Genomic DNA, 18,065 nt, shown 5'->3' on the forward strand with positions numbered 1-18,065 from the left:
AGCAATTTAAGATTACAATGTAGATAAACTACTCATTTACGTCACTCTTTATTTAGTACTACAAAAATATTTTGGTACCTACCTGAATTGTTCTTGCTATCAAGACAGAAGCATTAAAACTTATAAGTAATGATCCAAGAATCATAGAATTAAAGAACTGTAAGACACAGACTAGCAGCAATCCAGAAATCTGAATGATATAAAGCCATGTAACCTGTAACAATAGTAAGATTTTTATGCCTAAAAAACTTTACAGTCATACCTGATTTTCTTTGAAAGTTTTATAATTTATTTCAACATTATTTTTACAAAAAAATGTATCATCTTGTACTGAATCATTACACTTAAAGCCATTACTATATCCTTCCTGTTATTTATGTCCTGAATGAGTTAGGTTAATATTTTATACCTAGGAAAGACTGATTCTATAATAAAGCAGGCAAGTTAAACAATTGCAGAATGAGGGAAATACTAATAACTTAGTATTTGGAAGATGTTTTGTATTTTCTTTAGTCAAATAAGTGTTTCTGTAGCAGTCTCTAATGACTTTAGGACTAAAGAGTTACAGTTCAGTGCAGTTCAGCAATCAAACAACAGATGATTTCTCTGACCTTTTTTTCTAACAGTTTAGTATAGCTCTGTTCGAGCTATGGTAATTCAGGTGAACACAGACACTAAAACCCATCTGATTTTCTGATACAGTGGTAACAAAATGTCAGTCTTATCTGATGCAAAGATCCTGAGTTCAGTCTTGTATTACAGCAGTAGTGTAAGTCAGTATCTAAAGTCCCAACAAGCTCCAAGAGGTTTAAGTAGCACTTTTTGGAAAATTAATGTGCAATAGGAATTGTGTAGTAAGTCCGTTTTGGTATAATTCAGGATGAAGCTAGTAATTTGCAAACTTTCAAGGTTGCTGATTAGTCACACTAATTGCTAACTCCAGCTTACATTTGCAAATATAATGAAGAGTTTAGAAACTGTTGAATAAACCATAGATATCCTGACATGCAGCCACCATACTAATTTTCAGTTACATTACTACAACCACTAATACTCAAGTCTGTTTCGAATTTAAAATGAAGCAAACAAACATGAACAATTCTTCCTCCCACTGTAACCTTCCTTAAAGTAAAGTTAGAACCTTAGTAAGGTTAGAGCCTAATGTAAGCTTCTACTAGTGGTAAATAATCTTGGTACAATTTCACAGGGACATTAAATTCAAAGACAATGTTTTCATCTTCCTCAATGTATTTTATTTCCTAAGATTGACTGCAAATGATCCCTTAACTTAATTACACTTGTTTTGCTTTTTGTCTCATGCAATTCAGCAACACAGCAGTGAGCATGTTATCTTGTGGTGAATTTCAATGTATGAAAGCTAACTGCTTCTCTTGAGCAATCTGATCTTCTTCCTTCTCTTTGTGGCACAGTGCCTACACCTAACTTTCAAACAGGGATGTACAATACTTGAGGTCAAATTCATACACTGTTATTACTTCAGCTTAGGCAAAGATATTTTTTTCCTATGGACACTTCCAGAGGACATGCCCAAGCTGTGGTATTAGATCAACTGTTAGGATGGTGTTTAAAGGTGTCAAATAGTGTAAAACCACGGCTGTGTCTAAACAATTGGCCAAAAATTAAACAGTAAAAGTGAATTACATAAAGTGAAATAAAATCAGTTGAAAAAAAAATCAGAAATGATGTTGCTTTGATGATTCATTTTTACACTTGCAGTATATATGCTATGATTAGTTAAAAGCACAAAGCAGCACAGTGTATTATCTGTATTACTTTTGGCATCCGAGCCACTGGTTAGTAAAATACCTCCAAAACTGTTAGCTTTATGATAGGAAAAAAAAAAAAAAAGAAAAAAGGTTATTTCCAAACATAATCTTACCTTTGCTGTGGGAAGCAAGTCAAAGCAGTCTAGTACAAATAATGCCAATGCTTGTAACAGCATCATAAACTGATTAAATTGCCAAGTCAGGCTAAAGAGAAATGTTGCTATAAATACAGCCATAAATGTCAATCTCTGGAAGGAGGGAACAAAGTTTTGTTTATAGTTGCCTTCATGAAAAAAAAACACCAAAACCCCCAAACAACCCCCCAACAAAACCAACCAAAAAAACCACCTTAGTTTGTTCAGTTTAAAAACCATTTACATGAATTTTCTAGCTGCAGTAAGTCCTTGGAGGATAACTAATATTTTTGAGAGTTACAGATTCTTGTATTTATGCCTGTATTTTACCACTGTAGTAATACTTGCAAAACAGTGGTGAAATCTCAGTTTCAGCCCACAGATTAACATGCAATACATATTTTACTATACTACAAATAGCAGTTATTTTATCAAATTGAGGAGTAGTAACTTCAGAACTGTTTGTCAAAGAAACTGTATCACCTACTGGCTTTTATTCTTACAGATCAGGACCACACCTTAAATCTGGAAACAAATTAAACCAAAGAAATTCTTTAATCCTTGTGCTTTACAAGCTTATTTCCTGCCTGCTTTGTGTCACTCTAATGATTTCATAAAAACACAGGACTCTTGTACTCTCCAGAGGTTACCTTTGTATTTTTTCACTGCTGAGCATAGAATCGTATCATCATGGAATGGTTACAGCTGGAAAGAACCTTAAGATAATCTTGTTCCAACCCCTCTGCCATGTGGACACCTCACACTAGATCATGTTGCCCAAGGCTCTGTCTAACCTGGCCCTGAACACTGACAGGGATGGAGCATTCACCATGTCTTTGGGCAACCTGTTCAGTGCCTCACTACCCTCACAGTAAAGAACTTCCTTACACTTGACCTGAACCTCCCCTGTTTAAATTTGAACCCATTTCCCCTTGTCTTATTGCTACGGTCCCTGATGAAGAGTCCCTCCCCAGCATCCCTATAGGCCCCCTGCCTATAGATACTGGAAGGCTGCTATGAGGTCTCCATGCAGCCTTTTCTTCTCCAGGCTGAACAGCCCCAACTTTCTCAGCCTATTTTCATACGGGAGGTGCTCCAGTCCCCTTATCAACCTCACGGCCTCCTCTCGACTTCTTCCAACAGCTCCATGTCTCTCTTATGTTGAGGACACCAGAACTGCACACAGTACTCCAAGTGGGGTCTCACGAGAGCAGAATAGAGGGGCAGGATGACCTCCTTCAACCTGCTGATTGTGCTCCTGTTGATGCAGCCCAGGATATGGTTGGCCTTCTGGGCTGTGAGCGAACATGAGCCGGCTCATGTTCAAGTTCTTTGTATTTCAGTTAAATTTAAATTAACAGAAGGCATATCTGATTAATGTTTTTAATATTATAAGCGATTTTTGTGTGTATATTCTCTGCTATAAACACTTATTAAGCATTTTGTCCTGGGTTTTCTAGACAGTTTTCTGATACTAATTATACTGTGTCATACATGTCAGAAATACTCACTTCTCGAGCAGGCTGTAAATTAGTTCTCAGTAGGTATGTGATGGCTGCTATCTGAACAGCAAAGAATGGTAGTGCCCAGTTCTCTCTTAAAGGAATGGTGAATTCTACTCTTGTAGTATCTATTCTGTACAAAACCAACAGAGTTTCATAAATTTAAAACAATTAGAACACCAACTTGGTGACAGAGAGGTTGTAATGACAGGCATCTTTGTGGCATTTTAACTTCTTATGGATACAAACATGCCTGGCTCTGAAACAAATCATTGCAAAATTTCTGCAAGTCATCCATTTTTTCTCTATCTAAAATGTTGTACTTCAGCTTCACTTACTGTTAAAAAACTTAACACTATGGTAAATCTCACTTACAAAGCATAGCTTGGGTAGTTTAAAAATGAACAAACAAAAGCCAAAACAAAAACGCTTTCAAAATGTTGAGTTTTCATGTCACAGGTAATTCTACTTCATCTTTTAGTTTGTAAAAAGCATATATAAGAATAAACAGGTATCAATTTCTTCACAGTGACCCCAGTGCCATAGATCTGAATACCAGTAAACTGGTTAGGAACTTCTGGCATTTTTTGAATATTCTAGCATGAAAAGTATGGAATGGAAGTGAGTAAATGTTCCCCAAAGGGCATTAATTTACAAAACCTGAATTGAAAGTTAAAACAAAAAAATAATTCCCTTTTTTCTTGTGTAGAGAAAATGTTTGCTAGAACTAAAGTAAGCAACACATCTGAGATATGGCAATAGGGATGAAAAATACGTCTTAAATGTAGTAACTCGGTAGCTTCATCTGGACAGAAAGTCTTTATCCAAATCAATTCAATTTTACTTGTATAAAGGAGAATGTATTAAGCTTCCATTATTAGAAAGATGGACAAAACAGATCTGCTCCAAATACTCTGTAAATGGAAAAGATGAGTTCATGAAGTAAACCTGAACTACTGCACACTGCATGTACTTTTTAATTACTTTCATCTTTGGAGAAAGAAACATTTTACCTCTATATACTTATTTATTCTGTAATGGACATGCTTGCAGATAAACACCTTTAGAGCTGCTGATTAACATATCGAACAGTTTTGATAGAATTGACACTGTACTTTCATTTTCCTCATTAATTCACAGACAATGGCCTATGTCACCAGTCTTAGCTTCACGCCAGCAGCTCACTACTAGCATAAAGCCAGTTCTTCAGTTTTTCTCCCCAGATTGAGAATTCTCAAAATGATAAAGCACCAGAACAGCTGAAATGCTGCCTTTTTTCTCTGAATCCTAGTGCAAGAGGGAAACCAAGAAGCTGAAATTCTGACAATTTTAGGTTGTTGAAGGAATCCCTGGAGTTGGGTGTGGGGCAGTAAGGAGAGATCTGAAGGGCATATATACAGGTGTCTTTAACACCTAGGGGATCCCAGGCTGGAGATGACAGAACATCATCTTACATCATCTGGATATCCAGACACATCCGAAAGATGTAATCCAGTTTCAGAGACCAATTTAAGACAAAACTTTCTACTCAAACTTCTTGAAACTTTAAAATCCTAGTCTCAATGTCTGATTGTTTTTTGATTAATCTGTAGTATTTAAACTTTTTTTTTTTCATTTTCTCGCTAATGTGGAAGAGGCCTTACAATTTCTTTTTTTTTTTGTCCAGTTAATAAGGCACTTGAAGGTTTAATACCTTACTGCCTTACCTTTGAAAGGAGATACAATTTTAGAAAGATAGAAAATTTAATCTCACATACCTGTTTGTAATATACCAGCAAGCTGCCAACAACCCTGAAAGCCACGTTCCACTAAGAAGCCAGCTTGTTACATACAGAGCAATGATATAAACTGCCTGAAGTCCAAACAAAGTGTAGATATAAAAATAAACAGGTTCTAGGTATTGCTGTAAAACACAAGAATACTGATGTTGACATAAAACAATGATGGGGGCTTAGAGTTAATATGAATTAGGTTTTGCTTTTACAAATTAAAAAGGTATCAGGAATATTTCTAATTAGAAAATAACTATAAAAAGGGGAGCTATGATTCACTGCACAATCTTCATAATGCACTTACAATCTAAAGCCATAAATAAACGCCTACCTGAATTGGAAGAATCCTATACAGAATGCTGAGAAACACCTCCTGGTAAACATTCATTCTTTCAAGTATGTTAATTGTCCTCACAGATTCAGTTTTATTGTCATATACTAAACCATGTAAACCTTAACGATAAAGAGAAATTGAAATAGGAGATTATCATTTTCCTCCTCCATCTTCATCTGAACAGTGAATAACTTTTTCAAAGGTATTCTAGGATCTGTCATCAAAAATGGCAAACTTTGAATCAAGGACTCAGATTGCATTACCTCTGAATAAACACGACCTTGTGAGGTCTTCACTTTCCCTGCTTTGAATCTGACTCAGAGTGTTAATACAAGTACTGTATATCTAATAACATGTAACATTTCTTTTTACACTAGCATAGAATCCGTGGTACATACTCGATATTGAGAACCATTCTTGTCATTACATTGAATACAGGTGATGTTAATACTGACAAATGTATAGGATAAGCAAAAATTGCTAGGGAGCAATAGTTAAGCATCTAGGAAACATGAGAATGTCACAGAAAATCCCATCATTGTATAGGATTTCCTTGGAAGCTGCATATTGTGTCACTTACTGTCCGGGCATACAGCAAAAAAATGGCCCTTTTCCACAAATAGCTCCTAATTCAAATTAAACAAGAGAAGAATAAAAATGAAAGTAATATATTGAATAAACCAGTAAGTCTGAAACTTAACAGATATGGAAGTTGTCCCTCAAAGTGATTGCCTTCATCAGAATGTGAAGGAGTGACACAGAAACCCCTGTATCATTGTGAAACTTCTTATGTCCATAACAGTGGCTGCCTGGCACAGGAACAGAATAAATCTGTCTGAAGTACAACTGTTACACTGTCTTTCACAGTTATAGTATTCCTTGTTCTCAACTAAATTTTTTGAAAAAATTTAAAAATAGTCAGCTGGCAACATGAAGAAAAACTTACTTTACAGTTTACAATACCTTGCTTGATGGAAGCAGCCTGAATCATCTGTTTGTAGTAGGAGTAATAAAGTCCACATTCTGTCCTGAATGAAATCTCTCTTTCCACTTCCTGAAAGTAAAAGTTCATATAATTTCACTTTCTGTTTGCTCTTCACAATCATATGAAGCTGCCTTCAACTCAAATTCTTGCTGCACCAGGGAAACTGAGCTATACAGTGGCTTGTTAGTGCACTGTATGTGAATCAGTTCAAATAAACGGTGTGAGGCAAACGGCTGTGGTGTCAATGGCTCTGGTATCTGGGAAAATGAATACTCCTTTAGTGATTCTGCTCAGAATGCTGTTCAGAAACATTCTGGATATTTTACTATTCTTCTGTAATATTCAATGTTTAGATAGGGGCACTGGCCAACAGCTTGACTTTTGAGCTGCAGATGTTTGCTCCATGCATTTAACCTTTTCTTCCAGATAAAGATGTCCCATAGTGTTCCATGGACTCTGCCACCTTAAGGCTTGACTAATTCAGTGTGTTTTACATGGAACTGCACCATAATGCTACTCCGGTATTTCAGCTGGCAGGATATGCTGTTTCCTACTTGGTAAGTGCTGTTTCTGGCAGTTAGCCAGCTATTCATCACTCTTAAATTACAGACTAAAGGAAAAACAATTCTTTACTTGTTTTCAGGTGTAAGTAAAGTTGTTATTTTTTAATTTTAAAATATTCAAATTATTTAAACTAGGGACACTTCAAGCTGTGTCTCTTTCTTGGCTAATATTGCAGCAGATTGAGCCCAGTGAGATATGAAAGCTGTTCCAGAGAACAGTGGTCTCAGAGTAGGATATTTGCTTTGGAATTCACTTCCTTTTGTTAAGGACTCATTAGTTGTGAAGACCTAATGAAATTTAACAAATTCAGAGTCTTAAGCAACCACATTTAAACAAAATACAACTGCATGAACAACCAACATGAAGAGAATTAGTACACATCATATACAAAATTGTTTTATTGTTAGTGATCTTTAGTAGCTGATAGAGAAACATCCCAGCAAATATCTCTCATAAGCAGTGAGGTAGAAAAGGTTTACATTGAGACTTGAAAATCAAATGAGATTCCTGTACGTGGTGTATGTCCTGGTTTTGGCTGGGATAAGAGTTAATTTTCTTCCCAGTGCTGCTGCAGTTCCGTGTTTTGGCTTTAATCTGAGAATGATGATGATGTTTTAGGTGTTGCTAAGTAGTGCCTAAGTTAAATCAAGGACTTTTCAGTCTCTCATGCTCTGCCAGCGAAGAGAGGCAACAGAAGCCAGAAGGGAGCACAGCTAGGACAGCTGATCTGAGCTAGCCAAAGGGATATTCTGTACCACAGAACGTCATGTTCATATAGAATTGGGCCTGGCGAACTGGAAAGGGACAAGGCTGCTCGCAGACAGTCTGGGTGCTTGTCAGCAGGTGGTAAGCAATTCTATTGTGCACCACTTGTCTGTCTTGGGTTTTACTCCTCTCTCTCCCTTCCCTTTACATCATTATTATCATAATCATAACTATTATTTTTTACTTTATTTAAATTATGATACTGTTATCTCAACCCACAGGTTTTACTTTTTCCCAGTTCTCCTCCCATCCCTTCTGGGGTAGAAGGGGTGTGAGCAAGCAGCTGCACGGTACTTAGTTGCTGGCCAGGTTAAACCATGCATGTATACAAGTCATTAAACTTCAGTGAGATGTCTAAAAATAATCTTACTAATTCAGCTTTCTTTATAAAAGTACATTACTGAAATAACAGAATGTTACTGTTTTCTGCGATTTTTATGAATGCCATTCTGGTTAATGCAACCTTGCATAGGATCTCCACTTTCATCTTTCTTATACAGCCCTGTCTCTTTTGCTGAACAGGATCAATACTATTTCAAAGCTAACATAGATAAAAGAGCATGCTCCTTCCCCCTCTACTGCTCACTACAGAATCTTATCTCAAATAATCTGCTTTATTGAAGTAAACTGTTGACAAACTAAATCAATACTAGTTCTGGTCTGACAAAAAATCAACAGATAAAAATGCATCTGATTCAATGCAAGTTCACAGTTAAAACTCTCCAGCTGCTCTGTGACGTACAAATCATTGTAATACCAGCAGAAGAAACTGACATTGGCACTAAATAATAAAAGCCACACACTTAGCAAAGTGAGAATGCTGGAGTTCAAATTCATCACTACTGAAAAGTTTTCTACTACCAAAAAGTAGCTGATTCCAAGATTCCAAGTGCTCATTAAAAAAAGAAAAAAAAGAAAAAAAGAAGAAGGAATGAAAAAAGAAGGAATGTTAACATTTGGAATCTATTAAGGGGGAGAGAGTAGTCACAGAGGGGGATCTAATTAGCAAAAACACATTCAAACATGATTAATTTGTAATCCTGGCACCAGCTGTATTCAACCAAATGCTATAGTTTATGAGACAAACACTGGTGAGTTTTACATCTGTTTCATGCTAAGATAACATCTGTTTTATTCACTTACAATACTTTTCCAGTTCTACTTCAATTTATACTTTTCCTAGTATTCCACGTCAATAAAAACATATGGACTTGTGGGTAAGCATTGTAAGAGCACATGCTTATCTTTCTGTATATTCAACTGAGTCTTTAACAAAGAAGTTACCAATGTTCCAAGTTAAAAAAAACCCAAAACTATCCTCCAGAATACATATAGAGTTGCATACAATTTCAATTTACGTAACTGTATCCTAATATTTAGCATTAAAATCAAAATATAATGGACTTCCTCTCAAACGCAAAACTTTAGGTTTCCTGAAACTCTTTAACCAAGAAATTCAGAATACTGAGCAACTAGCTAAGGTCTTAGTTGAAGTTTTCTATAAAGAGCGTAAGTAAAGCTCCAAGCACTTTTCTTTTTTTGACATAGCTGAATCACAGTTTGTGCAACTGAAAATATTTTTAGTTGTACAGTTTAAGGTCAGAAGGATTTGGAAGCAGTCTCAACCACACAAGTGGAAATGTATATTATACATATACGTACAGCTGCTACCAGTGTTCCCAGTTGAGAATCATGCCTTCAGCAAACATTTAATGTTTGTACGTTGTCTCTTCGCTGGTTAACCTCATGCCCATCTGTTAGAATGGCACGGTTCCTACTCAAATCGGACTTTTGACCCAGGGTAAAAGTACCCATAACAACACAATGGGTACTTCTTTGAAAAAGTACTGGACTACCCTGCTTCTCTCTGCGGCTTATGCATTCATTTTCTAGAGTACTAATTAGCAGGCTACCCACTTCCCCACCTTTTTTCATCTTTCTTTTCTATTCAAAATGTATAAAGGGAAAATAGCAGCACTTCAGAGAAAGAATCCCAAGATTCTTATCCTGCATATCGGTAAGATTTAAAATTTGATAGTTTTATTCCTGACTTCTTGCAAGCAGTAGTTTTATTAAAGTAAAATTCAACAGTAGTAGTTTAAATGGTTACTCACAAGGGATGAAGATTCAATGAAAACTAGAAGTTTACCTATTCTTGTTATAGTATTCATTTGCTGTGTGGCCTTGGCTCATTTGAAATTTCTTTAGAGTATGCATCTGAACAAGCAATGCAACAGCTGAGAGGAGAGGTGATGCCATTCTCCCTCTGCAGATCCTATTCCTGGAAGATACTATATTTGAGCAGCAGACACTAAACTGCTATTGAAAAATAACTGAAAAAAGACTAGCCATTTTATGTGTTGTGCAGAAAGTTTTCAGAAAACTGAAAAAATATTTTTGGATACGAAATCTGTTTTGGCTTTCACCATCATAAATAGAAAACTTTCTTGTTTTAATGTATTTGAGAAGAGATTCAAACTTTGTCTTTCAAATCGTTTGGTCAAGATAAGTGATTATAACCTTCTGTGATCTCTGCTAGAAATGTACACAAACATAGCTTCTGACTATGTAACATAGTATTCTGAATTCTTTTTTTCCCTTTTTTTAAAAAAATTGTTCTTTTAGGAAGTTTTGGAATGAAAAAGAGAATACCAATCACGTAGCTCTTTCATAGCATATAACACTCTTCAAGGTCTGCATTTTCAGTTTTTCTGATAAGAAAATAATTTTGTAATCAATGACTATGGCAAATTTATAATAGCAGGCATATTTATTAGCAAGTAAGAACAAGATTCACACATACTGCAGCAGCTGAAATTAATACCCTGTTGAAAGTCATATTCAAAAAATGAAATTAAACAGTAGAACAACCACAGAACAGGTTTTCTAGTTGGGTAAACCATTACTGGAAGACGCCCAAAACTGAACTGGCTTTCTATAAACTGCACCTGAAATTACAGAAAGGCAACCACTACTTTAGGACCTGAGAGTTGTGACTTAAATTAGTTAGAAGTTAAGAATCATGACTTTGCATAATGAACTCTCTTTACTTTCAATTTTTAGGGTTGAATTCAATTGGCAAACTGCACAATTTTGTAACTATGCAATCATGATGTTCATGTATCAGTGGGATCTTCAGAGCAAAAAACTCCACCTTTTGTACATAAATGGTATTTATTATGTTCATACATTGCCACAAGTCCACGCCTGTTTGTACTTCAAGTTATATAATACCTGTGATATTAAACAATATTGGCTTTTAGTAGGAAAAGGCAAACCTAAGATGTACCTTCAACATATATACCATCTATTTATACATTCAAATAAAGATGAGAGTGGGTACAAAAGAGTATTATATGTATTATACACAACAGCGGTTGTTATAGTAAATGGCAACTATTTTTATTACAGGAATATAAATGTTTCTGGGACAGAAAAGGTGCATAGTAGGAAAGACACACTGCAATGCAAGTATTCAAATTAAATACATGTACTCTTTGAATTACATCATACGTAGACCTAACAGAGTGATTTTTAGGCATCTAAAAGGAAAATTACTCACTTGCTTCTTTTCTCTGGTTAAATTTGGATATGTGTACAGCTGCATTATTTTCCCATGCAATGATTCTAGAAAAAAACTAGTCAGTCCTGGGTCTTGGGAATAGCTGGGTATACACTGGTGAATGTCTGAAATATACTTTGAGGTTTGCACATTTAGGATAACATTATATAGCATTAGTATTGAATCGTAAGAAACTGTGCAGTATCACAGTATAAATACAATTAGAGAGCTCTGTACTAGGATTTTGCATGCTGTTTGAGTTTTGTTTGACACTAGATTGATCTGCATAAAAGAAAGACGATTATAGAGCAACATATAGTAGATTGTTGAAATTCTACTCTAGATAATGATCAATGGTTGGAAGAACCGTAGCTACAACTCAGGCAGGAGCTGTGCAGCAATACTTTCAGAGAAAAATTAGGGAAAGATATTTGTAGAAATGATCAAGTATTTAAAAAGTTGTGGGAAGCACAGCTTTTTTTTTTTTAAAAATGAAATATTCTATGGTTTTGAGCACGCTCCAAGAAAAATACATAAATAAATGAAATTTCAACTAGCACTCATTAATGTCCATGAAAGCACTGACGAAAATATGAAAATGACTGTTACCTTAATATTGGAAAACCATAGGTCATTTTCATGAAGTGTAGCAACGTAAACAGAAGTAAGAAGTCCAAGAGAGATGGCAACAATTCCACCAACAGTTATGGAGAGTATGTTCCACAGCTTTCCACCTGTATGATCTTAGAAGAAAAAAATTTCATACTCTAATTGTGAAACACGTAACTCAATTTAAAGGAATTCTGGAAACTCATTTATAGATTACCTGTGGTAGTACAGTTTGCATTCTATAGGTAATAGGACACTTGGTTTTAAGAGGTCTTTATGGAGATGTGTTTTTTAATAGCAAACTCAGAGTATTTTATTTGCATGCAAAGTGAAATGAAGTGTGCCTTAACTGGTAAAATGTAGTTTAAGAGCACCATGATCCTATAAAAATCTAGATCAATACCACATCTAATTTTTACATCTAAGTTGAAAGTATCCTCCAGGGCAACTTTTTAATTAAAGCAATACAGGATGACTGTTAGATCACAAAGTAAGAAATTAAAATCTTCTTTAGACATCTTTAAGTGGCTGCCTGGTTTTGAGGCATTGCTTGTTTTTTGTAAAAACCCAAACCAAACTAAACAACCCAACAGTGAAGGTTCAGAAGTCTCACTAAGAGGCTGAACAGCAGTCAAAGCAGCCTTTGATAATGGTGTCATGCTTTGAATTGCAGATGACCTCCTGTTGACATCAGAATAAGATTATAGATAGAACGATGGGAAAGAAAGGTTGTGTTTCTAAGTAGCTCAATCAATTTATTGTACACTTATTTTCCTGGTTTAGTTTTTCTTTTCTTTTCTTTTTTTTTTGTTTTTAAATGTTGATATAGGACTTAATACAGATGCTGGTGATCTGGAATTATATCTGTGAAATGGCTATTTTGTATTGTGTGTGACATCTACATAATGGGTACCAAATACGCAGTTCAAGGGAACTGAGGAGTGGCCGGAATAAGAACTATGATCACTTTCCTGTTTTGTACATAGCATAAGTGTACTTGAAAGGAGAGTGACATTGTTGTTTCCCCACATCTACCCAAATTGCATATACAGAAACATTCGCAATTAATATAAAAACGTCTCCCTTAAAATAATTAAAAAAAAACAAACCCAAGAAACTCTGCCAACTCTAAAGCTGCAATTCCACAGAAAAATGCTCCATATTTCATTACTTAAACAGATCCTTAAGACATTTAACGCTTCATTTAAATTTACCTAGCTAGTCTGTCCTATAGTCAAAAATCAAGTGTTTGCAGCTAAATTCAGATTTCATGTGCAACCTGCAGCAGCACCTTCAGGTCTTCAAATCTGTTTATGTTACCAATGATATAAACTTAGATTTGTTTAAGAACCTATGATGGCTGTATGAAATCCAAGTGTCTCACTGATAATAAATTGACAAAAAATATTCTCACCAAATTAGGATTTTAAAACAGAGATGAGATTGACATGCAGTAATTTGCATGCCCTCTGTCTCATGCAATTAATTTTGTTGATATTCAAGTATGCAATGTATTTGGCATTTATGTAGTTCTATCCTGTGCTTATGCACACCAGAAACTAAACACTACTAAACAGGCAGAATGTTACTATCCTTTCCATTACCCACCAGACAGAACTTTTTCATCAGTCTTTACACTCTTCTCCTCTGAAGGCTGTTCTTCAGCTCCTTCTGTGCCTTTTCCAATCCTTCTCTGTCTTACAGTTGTCATCATATCAGCCATTTTAATTCATTATTCTTCAGTCTGACCCCTAAATGGACTGTAGTGACAAGACAAGGGGTAACGGGTTAAAACTTAAACAGGGGAAGTTTAGATTGGATATAAGGAGGAAATTCTTTCCTGTTAGGGTGGTGAGGCACTGGAATCGGTTGTCCAGGGGGGGTTGTGAGTGCTCCATCCCTGGCAGTGTTCAAGGCCAGGTTGGATGAAGCCTTGGGTGGGATGGTTTAGTGTGAGGTGTCCCTGCCCATGGCAGAGGGGGTTGGAACTAGATGATCTTGAGGTCCTTTCCAACCCTAACTATTCTATGACTCTATGATTCTATATACAAGCAATGCATCTTCTTACCCAAACACTCACTTAATACTGTATGAAAGATCTGAAAACAGAACCGTATTTTACCGCCATTGGAGACTTACAAAAACTATACTGCAGTTGAAGTGGATCTTACAAAAATGCAAGATCTTTTTTAAATCTGTACAAGAGTGCAAATGAAAGTGCAGAAAACATGATCTTAAACATGTAAAGACTTCAGTTTACCATTTTATATATTCTTGAGCAGGTTTTCAGAATGGTTCTTTATTTTGACTGCCCTCCCTTTTAGCCCTTGACCCAAAATACACGCCAGGCACCATTTCTTTGAAAAAGTGTAGGCCCTTCAAATTAAAATTAGTCCTTTTAGGGTATTTTGGTTGGGCACCTAAAAGAGAAAGCCAATTATTTAAATTCTGGCTTTCAGGAAATACCAAGGAAGGGGGCCATAAAATGCAAAAATGATACCAGAGAAAATCTGTTACAAAAAACTAGAGAGGTGGCATTAAAAAAACAAAATAAAAAACCTTGATATTCTATACTATTAAAGCACCATAAAATTTGAAAACACTACAAAAAGAACAAAGAGCAGAGCAGCTAGTCATTCCCACCAATTCCCAGATCCTCTCTGCTCTGTGAGCATGGTCCATACATGAAACTGCTTCAACCTGCCATTCTACGTTTGAGAATCGATGATGCCCCATCCTGAATGCCATTCCCAGAGCATAAACAAATGTATCTGTGTTACCGCTGGTGTAACTGACTGGTAACAGTAAAATTCGAGAGATAGACATCAGCTGCACAAACTGGATGTTTAAAGCTTTCACAAGCCATTAGCTTCATCTCTTTATGCACGCCTGGGAAAACACATGGCAGGAACTATGTCAGCATGTATCCAAGTTGATTTTAAGTACCTGGTCTGTAGAAAACCTGACAACTAATGCCGGCAAGATGGTTACCATAACCTGGCCCTCTCTTTTCAGTGCCAGTCTCAGGCAGCTTGCCTAAACGCCTTCTACCAAAGAGAAGGGTTCTTCCCAGCACACGCAGAGAAAGCCTCCGCAGGGCGCCGGGAGGGGAACAACCCGCCTCGTCCCCACAGCCGGCAGAGGTGAGACGAGCCCTGGGCAGCGGAGCAGGCTCTGCTGCTGCAGGCCGGCGTGGGGACACGATGGGGAGCACGCGGGGATCCCGTCGGGGACGTCGGGCAGCGCGGCCGACAGGCGAGAGGGCGGGTGAACCGCCGGAGAGCGGAGTGGCCCCTGACGCTGGGCAAGAGCGGGAGGGTAGAGGCGAGAGGGCCGGGCCTGGGGCCACCGAACCCCCGGCGGGGCGCGGTAAGCTTCCGAGGGAGCCGCCTCTTCCCCGCCGCGGGCACGACTTGCCGCGGCCTGCGCGGCCCCGCGCTGGGCAGCGCGGCGTATTTGGCCGTAGCGCCTGTGCCCGGCCGCATCCTTCCCTATCCCTCCGCATCTCCCCTGGCGGGGCCGATACCTGCCGACGCTCCGAGGGCCGCGGGTTGGCTGCAGCGGGGCGGCGGCTTCTCCTACCGGCTCTGCGGGCGAGCGACGGCCCGGGCCCCGCCGCGACGGAGGGAAAAGGGCGGGGGCGGACGCGGCGTCTTTTGTTTGCCGCTGTCAGGCGGTGCGGAGCGGACGCAGCAACGGTGGCTCGGGATCGGCGGCTCGCAAGGCCGCGGCGCGCCGCTGGGAAGGCGGCCGCCGCCGGACGGGGGAAGCCCGAGCGGGGAGGAGCCGCCGGCCGTGGGCAGTGGGCGGGCTGAGGGCCGCTGCAGAGGAGGCTGTGAGGCCTGCGGTGGGTGGATTTTGGGCTTTGCGAGAGCAGTACCAGAGGAGAAGGCTGCCTGCGGAAGTAGAAAGGGGTGAAGGCAGCCCGATCCCAGACTCATTCTTCGCCACCCCGAGAGGGATCTAGGTAGTCTGAATTCCGAAAGGCGGCGGGCGGAGGAGCGGGGCTGATCCTCCTGCGCCATGTTCCCGAGGCGGCCCCGCTTGGGGTCGGACTGTCCCCTGGCCTTCGGCGGGCGCGGGCGGCTCTCCTTTGTAATACTGACATGGAAGCTTTTACTTGATTTTATGCTTTTACCAAGTATTTGTAGTGCTAGATATGTGTGATGTTTAAGTTCGAATTTTTAATAATTCGAATTTAAATAAACAAATTCTTCCCTGTGAGGGTGGTGAGGCGCTGGCACAGGTTACCCGGAACAGTTGTGGCTGCCCCATCCCTGGCAGTGTTCAAGTCCAGTTTGGGCGGGCCTTGAGAGACCTGGTCCAGTGGAAGGTGACCCTGCCATGTCAGGAGGTTGGAACTGGATGAGCTTAAAGGTCCCTTCCAACCCAAACCATTTATGATTCGATGATGATGATGATTTTGTATTCAGTTCATTGTAAGCTCCAGTGTTTTTATCAGTGGCAGCATAAACATGCAAGGGGGGAAGTGACTGTTACCTCTGTAGCAGAAGGATAACAGCAGTACCATTTTTTTTCTGGTACAACCTACCCTTACAGTGAATTTTATTTGCAGTGATTTTAAAGATAGTCGTAAAGTTCCCCATAAAGCCTTTACCAGCACACCTACTTCCTGATACTATCCCAGAAAGCAGATTTCCAGGCAAATTCTGTAGAACAGGTAGGGATCAATTTCACTTCTTCAGGACTATACTAGTTTATTTTCCATCACTATTACAGTCCAACAATACTTCCACATCCATGGTTCATTGGCAGAGTTGGTATTTTGAACACAAAGGCATATCCATAGAAAACATGCTCAGAGATGCCAAGTAACTAGTTATCATTCTAGTAATTCAGAGCTTTGAAACCAGGAAATTTTTCAGCATCTGTCTTGGTACATGTTTTATGTTACGGAAGTGTATTTTATAACAAGTGATGATTTTCTCTTACTTCCTCTGCTAAACTCTCCAAATAGTGAAAAATTTCTACTAAATCAATTGAATTAATTTTTTTTTTTTTTTTTTTTAGCAATAAAGCAGGTGGTACATTTTTGGGGAATGCTTAAACTTACTATGAAAAGTGAAGAATTACAGGTTTACAATGGGTGTTAACTGTATCTTATTTTATCACTAATAGCATCAGTACTGCATCATGAAAATTCATTAAACGAACACATTGTGTACAAATCATACAAGTGATTTTACAGCGTAAATAAAGAAAACTTACCTTGAGTATGTGTACTTTTTTGTGTAAAGGAGGTCAGATATGACCTCCTTTATATCCTCCTTCATATCATATCTGATAATGGACTTAAATTTCTGAGATGGGGAACGTTGTGGAAGATGTTTCCTAGAATGGGAATTCTGCTTATCCACTGCCTGTAAAGAGGCCAATGCGCAGTAGAATCTACACAGAACATAATCATTAAAGAGCTTTAGAAATCCAGTAATTATGCATGGTCAGTAAATTTGGGACCACCAAAAGCTTGTTCTCTACAGAACCAAAACTTGGATAGATGTTACTTTGAAGTAAGTTACAGGCTGTGTTGTACAGTTGCCAACAGGTAGTAGTACAGAGAAGAGGGGGAGTTAATTTAAATTTTACTGTGTTCTTTAACACTTGTTTTTTTGACACTAGTTTCTGACACTGCATATTTGTAATATATTTGTATGTGATAAAATGCTAGGGTCAGTTGAAATTTTCCATTTTGTGGAAATGATTGCAGGGACCAGAAACACAAATTCTTCTGTCATTCCTGAACTACTAGTGTAAGCTATGCTGTAAAACAGTTGTTATTTAAACATAGAAAAGTTTATAGAGGCATAGAACAGACTGCCTTACATAGTGGTTTTTGTATCCAAGAGTAAATCTTAAGTCATATTAGGATAACTCATCAACTGGAGCCACAGTTTGGAAATACCCACACCTTCACTTACCTGAAAAGAGCTGCCTAAAGCTTTCATTCCATTGAAACTGGGAAAGAAATTCCCACTAGCTTCATAATGAAGAACTTTGAAAGTGCAGTTGTGGCCTTCAGCCTTGTCTCAT

The 18,065-nt window shown here is 38.1% G+C and overlaps 1 protein-coding gene across 4 annotated transcripts in view; it reads right to left on the reverse strand.

The window, feature by feature from the left end:
• Nucleotides 1–15,954, reverse strand: part of DPY19L3 (dpy-19 like C-mannosyltransferase 3) — a 33,333-nt gene extending 17,379 nt beyond the window's left edge. The window contains exons 1-10 of one of the 4 annotated variants that reach the window (XR_010608552.1): nucleotides 15,541–15,954; nucleotides 13,623–13,774; nucleotides 12,015–12,148; nucleotides 11,406–11,540; nucleotides 6,493–6,583; nucleotides 5,527–5,648; nucleotides 5,181–5,326; nucleotides 3,433–3,556; nucleotides 1,901–2,035; nucleotides 83–214 (exon numbers count right to left, since the gene is read on the reverse strand). Coding sequence is in view for 3 of the 4 variants with exons in the window: in XM_065661231.1 (XP_065517303.1) it covers nucleotides 83–214; nucleotides 1,901–2,035; nucleotides 3,433–3,556; nucleotides 5,181–5,326; nucleotides 5,527–5,648; nucleotides 6,493–6,583; nucleotides 11,406–11,540; nucleotides 12,015–12,148; nucleotides 13,623–13,737 (1,134 nt within the window). In the remaining variant the exon portion in view is untranslated. Of the gene's footprint in view, nucleotides 1–82; nucleotides 215–1,900; nucleotides 2,036–3,432; nucleotides 3,557–5,180; nucleotides 5,327–5,526; nucleotides 5,649–6,492; nucleotides 6,584–11,405; nucleotides 11,541–12,014; nucleotides 12,149–13,622; nucleotides 13,775–15,540 lie in introns of those variants that run through there. The other 3 variants (XM_065661231.1, XM_065661232.1, XM_065661233.1) reach the window with 3 other exon arrangements.
• Nucleotides 15,955–18,065: the final 2,111 nt, after the last annotated feature.

This window comes from Lathamus discolor, chromosome Z, assembly GCF_037157495.1.
Source record: "Lathamus discolor isolate bLatDis1 chromosome Z, bLatDis1.hap1, whole genome shotgun sequence".
Classification (NCBI taxonomy): Eukaryota; Metazoa; Chordata; class Aves; order Psittaciformes; family Psittacidae; genus Lathamus; species Lathamus discolor.